The 16,775-nt window shown below is 53.8% G+C and overlaps 1 protein-coding gene, 1 long non-coding RNA gene and 4 other non-coding genes across 6 annotated transcripts; 1 reads left to right on the top strand and 5 right to left on the bottom strand.

The window, feature by feature from the left end:
* Positions 1 to 13,918, top strand: shank1 (SH3 and multiple ankyrin repeat domains 1). The gene is given in 7 exon segments (XM_030348249.1): positions 1 to 661; positions 1,707 to 1,792; positions 1,794 to 1,841; positions 1,843 to 5,366; positions 7,091 to 7,096; positions 8,353 to 9,249; positions 10,198 to 13,918. Coding segments are annotated over 7 exon segments (4,749 nt in total). The 5' UTR covers positions 1 to 561; the 3' UTR covers positions 10,286 to 13,918.
* Positions 13,919 to 14,394: 476 nt separating this feature from the next.
* Positions 14,395 to 14,531, bottom strand: LOC115539471 (small nucleolar RNA SNORA16B/SNORA16A family). Its single transcript, XR_003975922.1, has one exon. It is a non-coding gene; the product is annotated as a small nucleolar RNA SNORA16B/SNORA16A family (small nucleolar RNA).
* Positions 14,532 to 14,756: 225 nt separating this feature from the next.
* LOC115537270 (uncharacterized) lies at positions 14,757 to 15,844 on the bottom strand. Its single transcript, XR_003974788.1, has 2 exons — positions 15,090 to 15,844; positions 14,757 to 14,879 (listed from the first exon to the last, which is right to left on the bottom strand). It is a non-coding gene; the product is annotated as an uncharacterized LOC115537270 (long non-coding RNA).
* On the bottom strand, positions 14,943 to 15,032 carry LOC115539493 (small nucleolar RNA SNORD88). Its single transcript, XR_003975943.1, has one exon. It is a non-coding gene; the product is annotated as a small nucleolar RNA SNORD88 (small nucleolar RNA).
* On the bottom strand, positions 15,206 to 15,293 carry LOC115539494 (small nucleolar RNA SNORD88). Its single transcript, XR_003975944.1, has one exon. It is a non-coding gene; the product is annotated as a small nucleolar RNA SNORD88 (small nucleolar RNA).
* Positions 15,445 to 15,532, bottom strand: LOC115539491 (small nucleolar RNA SNORD88). Its single transcript, XR_003975941.1, has one exon. It is a non-coding gene; the product is annotated as a small nucleolar RNA SNORD88 (small nucleolar RNA).
* Positions 15,845 to 16,775: the final 931 nt, after the last annotated feature.

Genomic DNA, 16,775 nt, shown 5'->3' with positions numbered 1-16,775 from the left:
GCATAAGGACGTGCCATATAAGGACTTACTAAATAGGGATGTGCCATATAAGGACGTGCCATGTAAGGACTTATACCATATAAGTACGTGCCAATAATCTTCACTCTAATGCTGTCCTGTTAGAAGCACTGAGTAATAACTACATTGGAACTCTGATGATATTTCATTATCAGATAAAGATTCAGCATTCTCTGAATAAACCAGGTGTTTACGTATATATCTGTGCATTTCATAGCTATGAGAAATAAAATCAAAATATCTGAACATACATGGATCTCAATATATTACAGAACAGATTGGCAGAAATAAACTCAGAATACATTTAGTCTAAGTTAGGTTAAATAGATACTTTATTCACCCCCTTGGGAAAATTCAGTTATCCTGTAGAAATAGACAAAAAATAAATGGACAAACAGTAAAAGTCAACCAAATAAGCCAACAAAAGTCAATAGAAAGTGAGCAATATTGCACATAAAAAAAAATTGAATCTAAACTTTGACTGTGTGTCTCCATCTCTCCCCCCTCCCTTCCCCTGAGCAGCAGGGCTACAGCCAGGCCGGGATGGGGGGCATGTCGACGGGGGTGGGCCTGGGGTACGACCGGGGCCAGTACAACTCCGGACAGGCCCCCCACCACGGGATGCTGCGGCAGAAGTCCATCGGTAAGGCTGTCTGTCTGTCTGCACCTGTCCGTCTGCATGAGTGTCTCTCTGTCGAGGGTCAGAGTTAAGCTAGCCTGTATGTCTCTCTGTCGAGGGTTAGAGTTAAGCTAGCCTGTATTTCTCTCTGTCGAGGGTTAGAGTTAAGCTAGCCTGTATGTCTCTCTGTCGAGGGTTAGAGTTAAGCTAGCCTGTATGTCTCTCCGTCGAGGGTTAGAGTTAAGCTAGCCTGCATGTCTCTCTGTCGAGGGTTAGAGTTAAGCTAGCCTGTGTGTCTCTCTGTCGAGGGTTAGAGTTAAGCTAGCCTGTATGTCTCTCCGTCGAGGGTTAGAGTTAAGCTAGCCTGTGTGTCTCTCTGTCGAGGGTTAGAGTTAAGCTAGCCTGTATGTCTCTCTGTCGAGGGTTAGAGTTAAGCTAGCCTGTATGTCTCTCTGTCGAGGGTTAGAGTTAAGCTAGCCTGTATGTCTCTCTGTCGAGGGTTAGAGTTAAGCTAGCCTGTGTGTCTCTCTGTCGAGGGTTAGAGTTAAGCTAGCCTGTATGTCTCTCTGTCGAGGGTTAGAGTTAAGCTAGCCTGTGTGTCTCTCTGTCGAGGGTTAGAGTTAAGCTAGCCTGTATGTCTCTCTGTCGAGGGTTAGAGTTAAGCTAGCCTGCATGTCTGTCTCCCTGAGCAAGGGTTAAGCTCAGATGATCGATATATCTTTATGTTGAATAATGGTTAATTATTGTTAAATGTAAGTCGTAACAAGATGTTATTGGTTCGTATCATATGAATATCCTTAGAACATTGAGAAGCAGACCGGGACCCAACGTGTGGTCTCTCTCTCACTCTCTCTCACTCTCTCTCCCCCTCTCCCTCCCCCCTCTCCCTCCCCATCTCTCTCTCTCTCTCTCTCTCTCTCTCTCTCTCTCTCTCTCTCTCTCTCTCTCTCTCTCTCTCTCTCTCTCTCTCTCTCTCTCTCTCTCTCTCTCTCTTTCTCTCCCCCTCTCCCTCCCCCTCTCCCTCTCTCTCTCTCCCTCTCCCCCCCTACTGACTCTTCTTGTGCTCCAGGTGTCGCTGAGGAGGAGCGGACGTTCCTCCACCCGCCCACCGTCAAGTTCGCCCGCAGCCTGTCGGTGCCCGGCCCCGACGACATCCCCCCCCCCGCCCACCACCGCCCCCCCCGACCCCCCCTTCGCCTCGGCCCCCCCCCCTGGGCTGGAGGGGCAAGTCCTCCCAGCAGCCCTCCGTCTCCCAGTCCACCGCCACCTCCGCCCACTACCAGCTCTACTCCCAGTCCCAGTCCGTCCAGTTCACCCGGCCGGGGGGGCCCGGCCCCGGGGGCCAGCAGGACCACGCGGCCCCCCAGTACACCCACCCCCAGCCGGCCCCCCACCCCGCCCAGAGCCGGGCGGCCCCCCGGAAGGTGAGCTACCCCGGGGAGCCCGGCCTGCCCGCCGGGATGGGGGGGGCGGCGGCGGCCAAGGCGGCGGGCCTGAGGCGGGGCTACAGCACGGCCGGCCCCCCCTCGGCCGCTGTGCCCCCCCCCCAGCAGCAGCAGCAGCAGCAGGGGGTCCAGAGCCAGGCCCAGCGGGCTGACCGCGGCGCGGCACCGGGCCTGGCGGGGGTGCCTAAGGGGGGGCCGCGGAGGGGCAAGGTGCCCCTGGTGAAGCAGTCCAAGGTGGAGGACCTGCGGGCGGGGCAGGGCACCCTCCTGGGGGGCAAGGCGTCGCTGGAGAAGAGCTCCATCCCCATCCCCACCATCATCGTCAAGGCGCCGTCCACCAGCAGCAGCGGCCGCAGCAGCCAGGGCAGCAGCGTGGAGGCGGAGCCACCCCCCCCGGGGGGGGAGGGGGAGGGCCCCGCGGCGTCCCAGCCCCCGGCGCCGCCCTCCACGCCGGCGCCCCCGCCCCCGTCCCTCCCCTCCATCCGGGCGCAGGACGGCCAGGACTTCACCAGCCAGTTCGGCGCGGCCATCGTGGGCGCGGCGCGGCGCGACCGCGAGCGCTTTCACGAGGCGCGGCGCCGCAGCGCCTCCTTCTTCATGTCGGTGGAGGACGAGACGGGGCTGGACGCCGGCGGCGGCGGCGGGGGGCGGGGCCAGGCGGCGGCCCAGGGGCTGCTCAGCCACCAGGGGGGGGAGGCGGCGGCCACGCGGCTGCGGCCGTCCAAGTCCATCGACGAGGGCATGTTCTCGGCGGAGAGCTTCGTCCACAGCACGCGCAGCATGCCGCCGGCCTTCGGCCTGCCCGAGTACGCCTCGCCCGCCCTGGACTACCAGCCCAAGTCGGTGCCCGCCGAGTTCTACGGCGCCGGGGGCCGGCAGCAGCAGGTGAACCCCGCCTCCACCACCACCTTCATCCACCCGCTGACGGGCAAGGTACTGGACCCCTCGTCGCCGCTGGGGCTGGCGCTGGCGGCCCGCGAGCGCGCCCTGAAGGACGACAGCCGGCTGCGGCGGGGCGCGGCGGACCACCACTTCGCCCGCCAGATGTCCGGCGTCGGCGGGGGTTTCCCCTCGTCGTCGTCGGTGTCCTCGCAGCCCCCGCCCATCTCCACCACCGCCGCCCAGTCCTCCGGCTCCTCCTACCTGGTCACCTCCTCCTCGCTGGCCGCCACCACGCCCACCGTGGGCCGGCCCCCGTCGCCCCGGATCCTGCGGGGCTCCGGCGGCGGCGGCGGCGGCGGGACGTGGGGCGCCGGGGACGACGGCGGCGGCGGCGGCGGCGGAGGAGGAGGAGGGGGGGGGGAGCGGGAGAGGGAGGGGGGCGGCGCTCGCGAGGGGCTCAGGGTGCGCTTCTCCGAGGACAAGACGGTCCACGCCCCCCACTACCAGGCCCCGCCCCCGCAGCTCTACGCGCCCTCCTACAAGGAGCGGGAGAGGGAGCGCTCCCGGGAGAGGGAGCGCGAGCGTTCCCGGGAGCGGGAGAGGGACATGTCCCGGGAGCGGGAGCGGGACAAGGAGCGGGAGGGGTACCTGCGGAGGGCGGAGCGCTCGGCGGCGAGCGTGTCGGCGGCGGAGGCGGCCAGCGCCCAGCAGGCGGCGCAGAGCCAGACGCCGCGGCGGCCGTCCTTCTTGCGCATGGAGAGCGAGGCGGGGCCCTACATGCTGTCCCTCACCCCGCCCTCCCCGCCGCCCGCCAGCACCCTGGGGCAGCCGGGGGGGGGCGCCGGGGGCGCCGGCGGCTCCGGCCTGATGGTCCTGCCCCCGCCGGCGCCGTCCGTCGACGCGGATGACGAGTTTGTGTTCGCCGACCCCCTCCCCCCGCCGCTGGAGTTCGCCAACAGCTTCGACCGGGGGCCGGGCGCCATGACGCGCTACGCCCAGCGGGGGGGGCCCGGCGGCCTGGCGGCGGCGCGGCAGCAGCACGCCGTGTCGGCGCCGGCCCCCCCGCCGCCCCCGCCCCCGCCGCCGCCACCCCCCTCCCAGAGGGAGCCCCTGGCGGGGGGCTTCCACGCCCACACGCCGCTGCCCTCCCCCCAGGCCGGCGACTCGGCCACCTCCAGCCTGACGTCCTACGACAGCGAGGTGGCCAACCTCACGCAGTCGGGCCACTCCCCCTCCCAGACCTCCCCCAACCAGCCCCCGCCCTCCCCCTCCACCCTGCAGCCCGCCTCGGGGGCCCCGCCCCAGCCCTCCGTCTCCCCGCCGCCCCCCCCCCCGGGGTCCTTCCACCGCCCCTTCTCCGTGTCCCACCCCCACCACCTCTACAACAGCACCCACAGCGCCGGGCCGGGCCGCTCCTCGCCCACCCCCCCGCCCCACACCATCGCCCCCCCGCCGGCGTACCGGGGGCCCCTCACCCCCTCCTCCAGCGCCGCCACGCTGGCGGCCCTGCGGGGGGCCGTCTCCCCCTCCGCCCCCCACCCCACGACCGCTAGCTGTGCCTCCGCCCCCTCCTCCTCCACCGGCTCCTCCGCCTCGCAGCTCCACCAGGACCGGACCCACAATGCACCGGGGGGGGGCGGGGGCGGGGCCCGCCGGCCCGGGGAGCGCCACCCCTCCCCCGTCTCCAAGGTGGGCGGTGGGGGGGGGGGGGAGGCGGCGCAGGAGGCGGTGGTGGATTCGGGCATCGAGGAGCTGGACAGCCGCAGCAGCTCGGACCACCACCTGGACAGCATCCTGGGCATGAGCGGGGTCAGGGGTCACGAGCGGGCCGGACGGACCCCCGCCGAGAATGAGCGAGGAGGAGGAGGAGGAGGAGGAGGAGGAGCAGGAGACCTACTGGACTCCTACATGAGCTACCTGGACGGGCAGACGTTCGAGATGCAGAACGCCACCGCCGCCACCGCCACCTACCCCAAGACCAACCGCTTCCGGGAGGGGGGCCGCATGGGCGACCTGCGGCGGCAGACCAGCACGGCCCCGCCCTCCTTCCACTCGCACCGCCGCCGCGAGGAGCAGCAGGAGGAGGAGGAGCTGGAGGAGGCCGACGCCGAGGAGGAGGACGGCCGGGGCCACGACACGTACGGCCTCAGGGAGATGCAGAACCTGGGCCGGCCCACCTCGCCGTACTTCGACCGGCCCCGCACCCCCGAGATGAAGCCCCTGTGGGGGGACGGGCCGACGGCCGGGGAGGGCATGGGCATGGGCCAGGGCGGGCCGTACCACGACGGCAGGAAGATGTACCAGTCGGCCTCCAGTATGAAGCCCAGCATCCTGAACGAGCTGAGCAGCAAGCTGCAGCAGAGGAGCAAGGAGAGCTACCAAAGACCCCTGAGCCGACACAGGTAGGAAGGAAGGGGGGCCGGAGCCTGTCGTACGGGGTGGGGGTGTGTAGCCTCGCCAAGCCAGACCCTATCAGCCGCGTTCGTTAGGTCTGGAGAGTGGTGTGGTCACTCTCGCCTACTCTGCAGCCGGTCAGATCACGTCATCCAGGGGACGTGTATCAGAGTGCTTGATTTAAGTCAAAACGTTTCACATTTTTTTCTTCATTTTTTACTTAAATTAAGTAAAAAAAAATATTTTGAAGCTTTTACTGTAAACGCCTTTCTACTTAATCCAGGGGACCTTTATCAAAGTGCTGAATTTAGGTCAAAACGTTGAGCGCTTTTTTATTTTTAATTAAATGAAGTAAAAAATAATACTTTTAAGTTTTTACTTAAAACGTCTTTTAACTTAATTTTAACTTAAATTAAGTAAAATCTGTATTTTTACGTTTTTTACCCCAAAAATCTTAAATTAAGATAAAATATATATTTTCGAGTTTTTACTTAAAGAACGTTTTTAGTTTTAAGAAAAATAAGTTGCCACAAAGGGCACCTCCTGCCGGGGGGTGGGAGAGGGGGGTGGCGTGGGGGAGACTTTAATTAATTGAAGTGAGGGTAAAAGATCATCCGCAGTGTGCATAAAAGCAAAGCACAGGCGGAACGAACAATTACAAATGTGTGGCACACAAGTGCTGTAAACAAGCACTTAAGCACAAGCACAAACTACTGAGGCTGTTTAAACGGCCACCCACGCATTTGCACCCAAGTCGCACGTTAACCTAAACGGATGCTGCCCTGGCTCACGGTTCACCTGGCGATTCAGTCAGGTGTCACACACCTCTGTGTGTTGATACGGCAACACTGAGACTCTAAGCACCATGGCGATGCATGGACGGGCCACACACTTCAAGAACGTCCATCAGTTGAACGGAAAACAAATCACGAATAGACACTTTGCTCTCTGAGTTGATGAGGCGACTGACAGCTACAAGGACTGTCTTTTAATAACTTAAGTGATCCATTGTGACAGATGATTTTCCGGAAGGTTTTCCGTTGGGTGAATATGTTCCAATGCGCGACGAGCTTATTCCCAGTCCACCACTCTGCCTAGCTAGGCGTTCATTCGTTTAATTTGAAGGGTGTAATGTGGCTGTTTGAACATCATGCAGCAAACACAATTACCTTTACTAAGTGCTGGTCTGGGTGGCGGGGGCGGCAGTACTTGGCTCTACCAGAGGTAAACACAAAGAAAGCTGGGGGAACCACTGATCTACATCCATCACGCACTGGAGTTCACTGATCAGTCAAATGAATGTTGCTCATAGCACAGCCTGGCGTCTAACTGGTTCTACACTAACATCTCAACGGGGTTCAGTGATCTACGTCGACTGAATGTTACTCAGAGTCCAGCTCCTCGTATGGAGCTGGTTTTAGATGAACATCTCACTGGGGTTCAGTGATTAGTCGAGCTGGTTCTAGACATCTCCATGTTAACCGGAGGTGAGCTCGTGCGATCGAGACTGGCTTGGTGAGGCTACAGTATTAGCGCTTGTCGATTTGGGTCTGCTACACTTTCATAAGAGTAAGAACACGCACTGCTGGGCCATCTGTTCTTTGTGCACCTCTTGAGGAGGTTGTTTTGTGCAGGTGGGGATCTGTGCTGTCTGCATCGGGGGTTGAGAGTCTCTATGCTTTGCAAATCTGTCTTTTTTATGCTTCTTTTCCATGTGTCTGTCATCGAGCAGAAACAGGTAACATAACCACTAAACATTACAGACCACATCCACTTCAACCAGTTATTTAACAAGCACAATATTTCCTGTTCGAGGATGGACTTCTATCCTATTCATTGTACCATATTGTACTGTATGGTTACGTAAATGATTACCACACTCTCAGAATACTGATCTCTTTATCTTCATCCCTCTGTCTTATGTTGTAGCACGTCGTACCGTCATTGTAAACATTGTCACTGTACACTGCACTGCTCATTCTCACACATCGCATGTGTCATTATTATATATACCGTCGTATAAAAGAGAGTCATTGCAACGTATATATCTTCTCCAGAAGGCATCGTTTCATTTTTCATACTCAGGCCTGTATTGTATGAGTCTCGAGTTTCCGCGAGCATCTTGAGAACAGCTTTTGTTGACTGACTGTTGCGCGGCCTGGTGTTCTATTGATAGACGAGGTGGAGACAACACCTTTCAACCACCATGCGTGGCAGCAGTTGCTAGGTAGCGCGCACACTCAAACCGTTTCTCCGTTATCTAGTCAGTGTATCCCTCCCCGTCTTGGATTAAAAACCGTCCCCAGGGAGTTATACTTGGGTAATGTCTTTGGATTAAGGCCATTGCAAACAGTAAGTCCGACCACATATCTGCAACAAAGAGGTCCATCTGTTCAAAGCACGTATCATTTTGGAGATGTTCCGATACCATTTTTCCTTACTGATACCAATCCGATCCCTGAACTCGAGTATCAGCTGATACCGAGTGTATACCGATACAGCATCTAGCATTTTAACTACTAACAGCATTTGTTTTAATTGAAGGGTTCTCGTACGATGACAGCAATGTATAGTCGGTTCACTCACCGTCGACAACTCTTTTTTTCAGACCAGGATGATTTACATTTATAATCTATAGTTATAGGTTTGCTTGTAGTTAAGCATCAATGCATCCATGTTTTCCGACTTGGTAGCTCGATCGCATGTAGATCGGAGATGACGGATTTCGAATCCGACTTCCACCTCCGAACGTTAACGAACGCAGCATAACACTGCAGTGTTTGTGATGTTCTCTGCCTGAGTAGTAAATGAGCTAGTCAGGTGATGGTATCGGATCGGCACATAGACCTGCGTGCTCACGATGCTGCTTTTCAGACCGTACCGGTATCGGAACAACTCTAGTATAAACCTCCCCCCCTTCCCCTCGCCGGATTCTGGCCACGCCCCCGTCTGCCTCGTGTTAACCCCCTCTCTCCCGTGACCTTCGACCTCCAGGTTCTCCGAAGACTCGGCCTCGGCCCTGAGCCCGCCCTCCACGCGCTCGCTCTCCCCCTCCCCCATCTCCCTGTCCCAGCCCGCCCTGTCCCCCTCCCCCACGCCCTCCTCCCAGTACCAGAACTGGGCGCGCTCCCCCTCGCCCCAGCCCGCGGCGCCGGCGCCCTCGCAGCCGCCCCGCTCCCAATCCCCGCTGTCGCCCACCGCCTACGCGCCCTACCCCACTTCCCCCAAACACAGACCTGTGTACCGGACCAAAGCCCTGGAGTTCCAGTTCATCCCCAGCAGGGAGTCGCGCAAGGCCGACTCCCACATCATGCAGCGCCGCCGCGCGCCCAGCCCGCTCGTCTCGCCGTCGGAACGGCCCAAGGCGGGGCCCCCGCGGCCCTCCTCCCTCCCCCTGCTCCCGACCACGCCCCTCTACAGCGCCCTGTACGACCTGCGCGGTTCCGTCACGCCGCCGTCGCCCGGCAACCCCCTGGGCGACCCCTACTTCTCCCCGTCACCGCCGCTGTTCGCCCCGTCCGGCGCGCCCCCGCCGCCCAACGCCGCCCTGGTGGTGTCGCGCTCGCTCTCGCCCACCCACTTCCTGTCCGGGACGTCCTCGCCGCCGATGCACCCCCACCCGCCGCCCACCTGCCTGAGCTACCCCCACCTGCCCCCGCCCCCGCCCACCAAGCCCTTCGCCGCCAAGCCCCTCCCCTACTGGACCAAGTACGACGTGGCGGACTGGCTGGTGTACCTCAACCTGGCGGAGCATCGCGAGCGTTTCCTTGACAACGAGATCGACGGGACGCACCTGCCGTCGCTGACGAAGGAGGACTACCTGGACCTGGGGGTGACGCGCGTGGGCCACCGCATGAACATCGAGCGCGCCCTCAGGCGGGTGGTAGACAGGTACGACGGGCGGAGCGACATGTGCAGCCTACGACAGTAATTGGTTTTTCCTTATTAACATTTAGCATTTTGTGCTTTTTTTGTGCCGGTGAACCCAGATCGTGTTTTGGTCTGTTAGGGGTCTTGAACGTTGATGTCTGCGCCATTTTGTCACTGTTTCTGAAGTAGTACAGCGGTTTTGAAAAAGTGATACTGAGACACTCGTATCGTCATCATCAATCCTTTATTTAACCAGGTAGAAATTCACTGAGATTAAAATCTCTTTTACGAGAATGACCTGGCCAAGAAGGCAGCACCATGATAAAACAAACACAATCAATTGTCACATAAATTCTCACAAACCACACTCAGCACCAGTCAATGTACAGTACAAGATTAGGGACACGACTATGTATGAAAAAAATTAATAATAATTAAAAAAAAAGTAGAACCATAAGTGTCTATTAACACTCCTAGTACAACTATAAGTGTCTATAATAGTACAACTATATTGTTGCCCCTTTTATGCACAACGTATAAGAACGTTCCTGTTCAATGAATTGAGTATATGAGGTATAAGAAAGTAATACAAATTTGGATCGAGCCGTAACCATGGGGACAACACCTCCCCCTCCTCCCTGGAACTCTCGGCCAAAAACAAATGTATTTTAATCTCCGTTTTCTGATTTGAGCCGGAACAGAGGGTTCACCCACACTTTAAGGGCAATGTGTTTATCACATTATGGTCGTGGGGTCACCCCACATGTACACGCCACACCTCAATCTGTGTGTGTGTGTGCGTGTGTGTGTATGCGTGTACATGTGGTTGTTTGCGTGTTTTTTGTGTGTGTGATCATTTGTGTGCGTGTGTCTGTATGCTTATGTGTGCGTTTTTGTTTGCGTGTGTGTGTGTGTGTGTGTGTGTGTGTGTGTGTGTGTGTGTGTGTGCGTGCTCCCCTTCCTCCGCAGGATGTCCGGCAGCCCGTTCCCCATGTCCATCCTCTCCCCTCGGGACAGCCGGGCCGAGCGGCGGAGGGACGACGGGAGCCTGGGCTAGAGACCCCCAGGCCCCCAAGACACTCGCAGGGAGGACAGAGCGACGGGTGGAGGTCGGAGGGACGGGTGGAGGTCGGAGGTGGAGGGTGGAGGCACGGGGCGAGGGTGGTGGACCTGGGGTCGGGGGGGGGGGGGGGGAGCTGGGCAATGGGTGGGTGGGCGGCAAACCATATAGCATCATAAGTACAACAAAGGAGGATAGCAGGCTAAATGAAGACCGTAGGTGCTGGCCCAAAGGTGGTGGTGCTGGCCCATGGTAACACGTAGAATCACACACACAAACACACATACGCACGTACGCACACACACACACACACAAGCCGGGAAGACCCCCCCCACCCCCCCCCCCCCCATCCCGTCCGCAGTCAGAATAGTACAAGCTAGCTAAACCCAAACAAATACTGACGAGGAACCATCAGAAGGCAGCCTCCGTCGCTTAGCAACGGACGGGTGTGTCGTCACGGCAACAGAGGCGAGTCCACCAGTGACAGCGAAAGGGAAGAACTTCCAGCACCCTCATCCACAACCCCCACCCTCACCCAGCCCTCCCCCCTACTACCCCTTCTCCCCTGGGCCATTTCCGTTCAGCTTTTAAGGAAACGGATCACAACCACCAACCCTGCTCTTTGAGTGTGAACGATGTCCCCGGTATGTGTGTGTGTGTGGGGGGGGGGGGGAGTCTCTGCCCCAGCCCTTGGGCCCGCCCGCCGTCTGAGAGTTGAACCAAGGACATGAAATCGGGGCTCGTGTTCTCGGACTCCTTTTTAACCGGACGAGAGACGACAGAGGACTCAGCGATTCATGACCCGACAGCGGTGAGACTTCCAGACCACGGTGGGACCGAGAGGAGACGCGGTCAACGGGGAAAACGCAGCCTCGTGATTGGCCCAGGTGGAGGAGTGTGACTTGTATGCCTGGGTGTGATTGGTTGTCTGTTTTTACCTCACGACCGGCAGGGCGTGGCCCTGGTTGACTGGACTCCATGTATTTCTCTACAGCTCTTTAAGTCTTATAACGACATCTATACAGACTGGTCACTGTATTACAGATTTGTAGCAAAAATATAAGTGCCCAGACCATGAACATTGAATAGTTTAGACACAATAGGCCTACACACACACACAGATACACACATATATATAGACACATATATCCACACACGTGCATAAATGCCTCCAAGAAGACTCACAGCTCACACACTTAAAGACACGTATCATACACACTTAACTATGTTTGAGTTAGAAATTATGGAAAACCTAATATACACATCCATATATATATATATATATACACACACACACACTATATGTTTGAATCAAAGAAGAGGCGGGTGTGATTTCAACTGTTTACTGAGGCCATCGGTGAGGACAGGAAGCAAACGTGGACCTGGAGAGAAGAGCGTTCGTTTGAAAAGAACAAAGACAGACTTTCTCTTCAGCGAAAGCCACACTTGCTGTGCCACCATTCAAACGTTCTCCTGCAGAGAGACGCAGGAACACTGACGAGGCGAGGGGGAGCGAAAGAGAAAAACTGCCATTTTCTGCTCTTTCCCGCCCATTCCCTCCTCAGACCCCGCCCTCCGTGCTCCTTCCAGGACAAACCGTCTCTCTCTCTACGGACACGAGCTCCCCCCCCCCCCAAAGGACGGGCGCAGAGAGAGAGAGAGAGGAACAAACACTTTTCAGTTTTAATACTATGTTCTTACAACACTTTTTAAACTTTAAATGGGTCTGGAATACCGATATTGATATAAAGAGATTAATTGTTACTATTTAACATTACTGTCATCGTCCTTACTGTTACTATTGCTTCGGGGAGGGCGTGTCTAGAGAACCAAGCGTCTCCCAGACTGTTGCCTCGACGTGTGGGAACACACGGACGCAGAACGGGGCGACTGTGAGACGTTATGGTTTCCATTTTTCGAGGAAGCGTGTGGTCTTGTGCGGCCGTGTCCTTCCGACGTACGCCTCTGCGTGTGAAGCTCAAGGCGAGCGGTACGGTTCACCTGACGCAGCACACGTTGTGATCCACATATCTATGCTTGGTGCCAACAATGCTTTAACCCATGTAGGACGACCGGGTAGCGATGGGAGGGTGTGAGGGTGAAGGGGATCCGGTCACAGCTCTGTCTTGAGAGAGGATGGAGGCGACCGGGGAGGTGAATTTCACACGACTTTCGTTTCCGAGATATGCAGAGGGTGTAACATGTAGCAGTTGTTGTTGTGACGCTATTCAATATTCACGCCACGGCCGTGTGTTGATCTCTGTGACTCGACTTTTTCATTAGAGGATTGGAAATGAAAACGATTAGACTCCCATCGCATTGAGTTTTATTATGCAGAATATCTTTGTACCCCCCCCCCCCCCCCCCGCAATCCGTGTCTTTAGTTCCTCCACCATTTGCATTCTGCTGTCTCCTAGTCTCCCCGTCCAGCATTCCTCTCAGTGTGTGAGATCAAATATAAGGGCTCTCTCATGACCTACCTTAAACAACGCCTCACCTCTCATGCTTGCCTGTGGAGGCCTCCTCTTACGGACGCCAGATGTGTTTTATATCAGGGCGTCGATGGGGGAGGGAGGGAGGAATGGGGGAGGGTCGCGGCCGCCCCCATCCTCACCCCCCCCTACCCCCTGCAGAGGCAGACCACCGCATCGTTTCTACATCCGTTTGCGTACTGTGCGCGTGCTCACAAGCCATTGATCAACGATCAGAGATTATATATAACAGGTATATCTATTTTTCTGTGGCTGTAAAAGGCCGGTAGTCTAGGAGAGATACATATTGAAATGCGATTTGTCTAGCAATAAGGACGATGAAAGTAATGGTCATCCTAATTATGGTTTTAAGATGTGAAAAATGTCTCAAAAGTTCTACAGAATCTCTGTCTTCCAAATGTTTGACATGAAAATGGTTTTGATGTGTTTGTTATTTAACTGCTCCGCCTTCTATACAGTTTGACCTAGTTTTGTTTTCAATCTATTCCCTTTCCCTTCGTTGAACAGACAGTGTCGATAACAACCCCACAGTATTCAAACATCCTCTGGTCCAAATCTGTTGTTGCAGAGATGAGCCTTTAAGTTTATTAATATCTCGGCTATTAATAACTTAATTGCTTATAGCGAGAACTGACATTTTTCGCCCTTATTGCTTGTCCCAATGATCATTGTAACCCTAGGCAACACGTATTACATGCTTAAAGGGTTAATATTGTAAAATGTGTTGCACCTGGGGCTTGTTATATCCAACTACCTGTTGGCTGGATTGAGGCCAGGTTAAAGGGCCGGTTTCCCCAAGTGAGAAAATAAATGACTTTCTATATTGAAGTCCTTACACTTGATTTGATGGGGAAAATAAATGAAAAAATCCTGTTTTTGTATCGCTACCCCTTCATCTTGGGTACCTTGTGAGGAGAACTAATAGGCAGCCCCTTTGTTGCTAGAAATATTCCAGATCGGTCTCACTGTATAGAAAGCACTTAATTTATTTTAAGAGGTCTTTTAAAGATATGAACTGATAAAGGTATAACGGAATATATGTATGTGATATACATATGCGCACATTCATATAAACAAATTTCAAATGTTTTAAGAGATTAAATTGTTAGAATTATAATAAAGATGAAGAAACAAGTCATCACCATCTATTCAATCCTGCTGAAATGTGTCAAGAAGCAAATTTGAAAATAGTGTCTAGTGGAATAACAATGTATAGCGTTATCATTCCTACATTTTCAGCCTGGGTTTCTTTCAGCCGACCTTTACACACAGGATCCTTGTAAACCCGTGTTCCCTACACAATTGAACTGTCTTGCTAAATCGGAATCATGCAGATATTCCCAGACGTTCAGAATCATTTCAGCAAAACTGAGTGTTTCTGTAGTGTAGCCGAATATTCAGTTCATATTACACTGAATTAATTATGATGTAATCTTCATTGATTTCGACCAAATAATTGCTTGTAAACATTCGATAATGCCCTCACGGAAGCCAACCGTTCATAGCCCAAACTTAAATTGATAACTCATAATCTGACATGACAGAATCTTGGTTACTTTGAGATTCAGCATAACTAAAGGCTAATCAAACTTCAACGTAAAATAGACCTCAGAACTTTGTTCTTCCCCTATATGTTGCTGAAAGGTATTAAGGAACCAAACAGCGACCGTCAGTGAAAGTTATTATGTATGGCAACCTGATGGCTGTCCGTCGCTACAGAAGAAGCATGGACAGCTTGGGTAGGTGCCTGCATTAATTGCTTTTCCATTTCAGCAGATTGATATTTTAATTGTTTGAGCAGAGATTTTATTGTCTAGGCCTGCGTATTGTCTGATATTAGTCAAGACAACAATGCTCTGTGCGTAACCCTTTATGGTCAATGGAGGATAGAGATGTAATTAAATAATTGTAAGTTTCTAAATATTACTCGTGTCGATAGAAATACATTGCCCCTCCCGTAATAAAAGACACATTAGTTACAAAGATAGTTTTATTCAAAGAAATATTAGCATTATTTGGATAAACAAAATACGCGATATTATTTGGATGTACTTTCAGCGATCACTCACTAGATGGCGCCATTGAGGAAGATACAGCATCTGCAAGCACAAGACATGGATCAGAACAAGTATGACCGTGCAAAAGCGGACAATCTGCATGTAATTTCCATCAGGCCCTGCCTTGTCAGGGGCAGGGCGGCACGTTATCCTCAGATTAAATCAGAGCCCAGTGCAAAGACATCACAAGAAACTGCAGGGCCTTCTAATATGCCTGCAAATGAAGGAATCTGGAGCATCACGAGTACTGACCTGATGTTTGATGTTAACAGTCAGCTCATGGCACTAGGTCACACGTCCTGCAAGACGATGAAAAAGCACGTTAATAATCATCCATGAGGTACGTAAGGCCAAGTCACTGCATCCATGTTATCCTCAGTCTCTGGATTGTCAAGTCCAGAGAGGCACGCTATCCACAGAGTTTCAGAGCCCAGTGCAAAGACATCATAAGAAAATAATAATATAAGCTTACTCCCGTAAAACCAAACATCCATACTAACCTCAGAGATCCTTGATGGCCTGATCCACTTCCTGCAAGACAAGGAGAAGGTCAGCGTGTTAGTGAGATGCCATGAGGCGCCACTAGGCTAGGCTAACACCTGTAGCTAGTCTCCTCAGTCTCCGGATTGTCAAGTCCAGAGAGGCACGTTATCCACATGGTTTCAGAGCCCAGTGCAAAGACATCACAGGAGAGGGCCCATGCATTGATGGACGTTGTAAAGTAGAGTTGGTCTACAGGAGAAGATGGCTTGGAAATAGTCCAACACGTGGCTATCAGATGTAGCTACCTAGCTAGAATGATGCTAACGTTAGCCGGACACATGTGCAGTTAACTGGTCCAGAATCCATAATACAGCTCAATAAATAATTGATAAGCACGTCATTGACAATATTCTTAACATGATTATCAAACAAAACGATAATTAAAGGAACTCTCGTGGTAGATGATTGAGAGGGAGCTTGATGCTTACCAACTAGACACATTCCTGGATGACGAGACAACGATGCCGGGCGGGACGGCGCTTTATATACGTCTCTCACGAAGGACCCAAGATAGGACCCGTATATGTGCCTCTCTAAAAATAACATGCGTGGTAGAAATGGTAAACTTTATTTGAATATAACTAAAAACATAGGGGGAAAATACCTTGCGTGCATGATACATTAATAGTAAAAAAAACTCTAGCCTATAGGCTAGTGTTTTAAGAATAGTATACTAATACTGTAATACAAACAACGACAGTTAGTACAATCTGCCGAGGGCCTATATATAGGTCTCACAAATGCACATTTGAGACTCGGTTACGGGCTGTGCCCTGCAATGCGATGTGAGAAGAACAAACAAAAGCAAACTGTTGTTCTGGGCAGTTCACAGAGGCCTGGGTGTGGACAGTGCAGCACCTGTCTGGTTATTAGATGACATGTCTTGGCAAGAGCCTGGCAATTACAACATAACTTTGGTTGTATGTCACTGGCAGCAGATGTGCTGTATGCACGGCTACTGTTGAGGAGTCCTCTACTTCAAATTACACTCACAGACACACAGACACCCACAGACGCACATAAATCTGGACGGTTCTGCCAGCTATGGCATGTGGGCCTGCCAATCTAGTCTGGATGCGGTGGTGTGTGTGTGTGTGTGTGTGTGTGCGTGCGTGTGTGTGTGTGTGTGTGTCGCTGTGTGTGGTTTGTAAAGAAACTGAAGTCTCTTCTTATCTCCTCTAAGTACTCATTGTGGTCTAACAGAAGTGTGTCAATATCCGGGCAAATGTAATCAAAAGCGATCAAACAAAGCTTGAGTGAGTGAAAGAGAGACGGAGAGGGAGAATGATAGAGGGAACAATGGTTTGGGAGCAGTTGTAAAGCTCAAACAGCGGGGGAAGGACTGTTTCCTACAGCTGTTTTCAAAAGGAGGAGGGGGCAGCGAGAGAGAGGGGG

The sequence above is a fragment of the Gadus morhua genome, chromosome 2 (assembly GCF_902167405.1).
Source record: "Gadus morhua chromosome 2, gadMor3.0, whole genome shotgun sequence".
NCBI classification, from domain to species: domain Eukaryota; kingdom Metazoa; phylum Chordata; class Actinopteri; order Gadiformes; family Gadidae; genus Gadus; species Gadus morhua.
The sequence above is the reverse complement of the archived record's forward strand: the minus strand, read 5'-3'. Positions and strand labels throughout refer to the sequence as shown.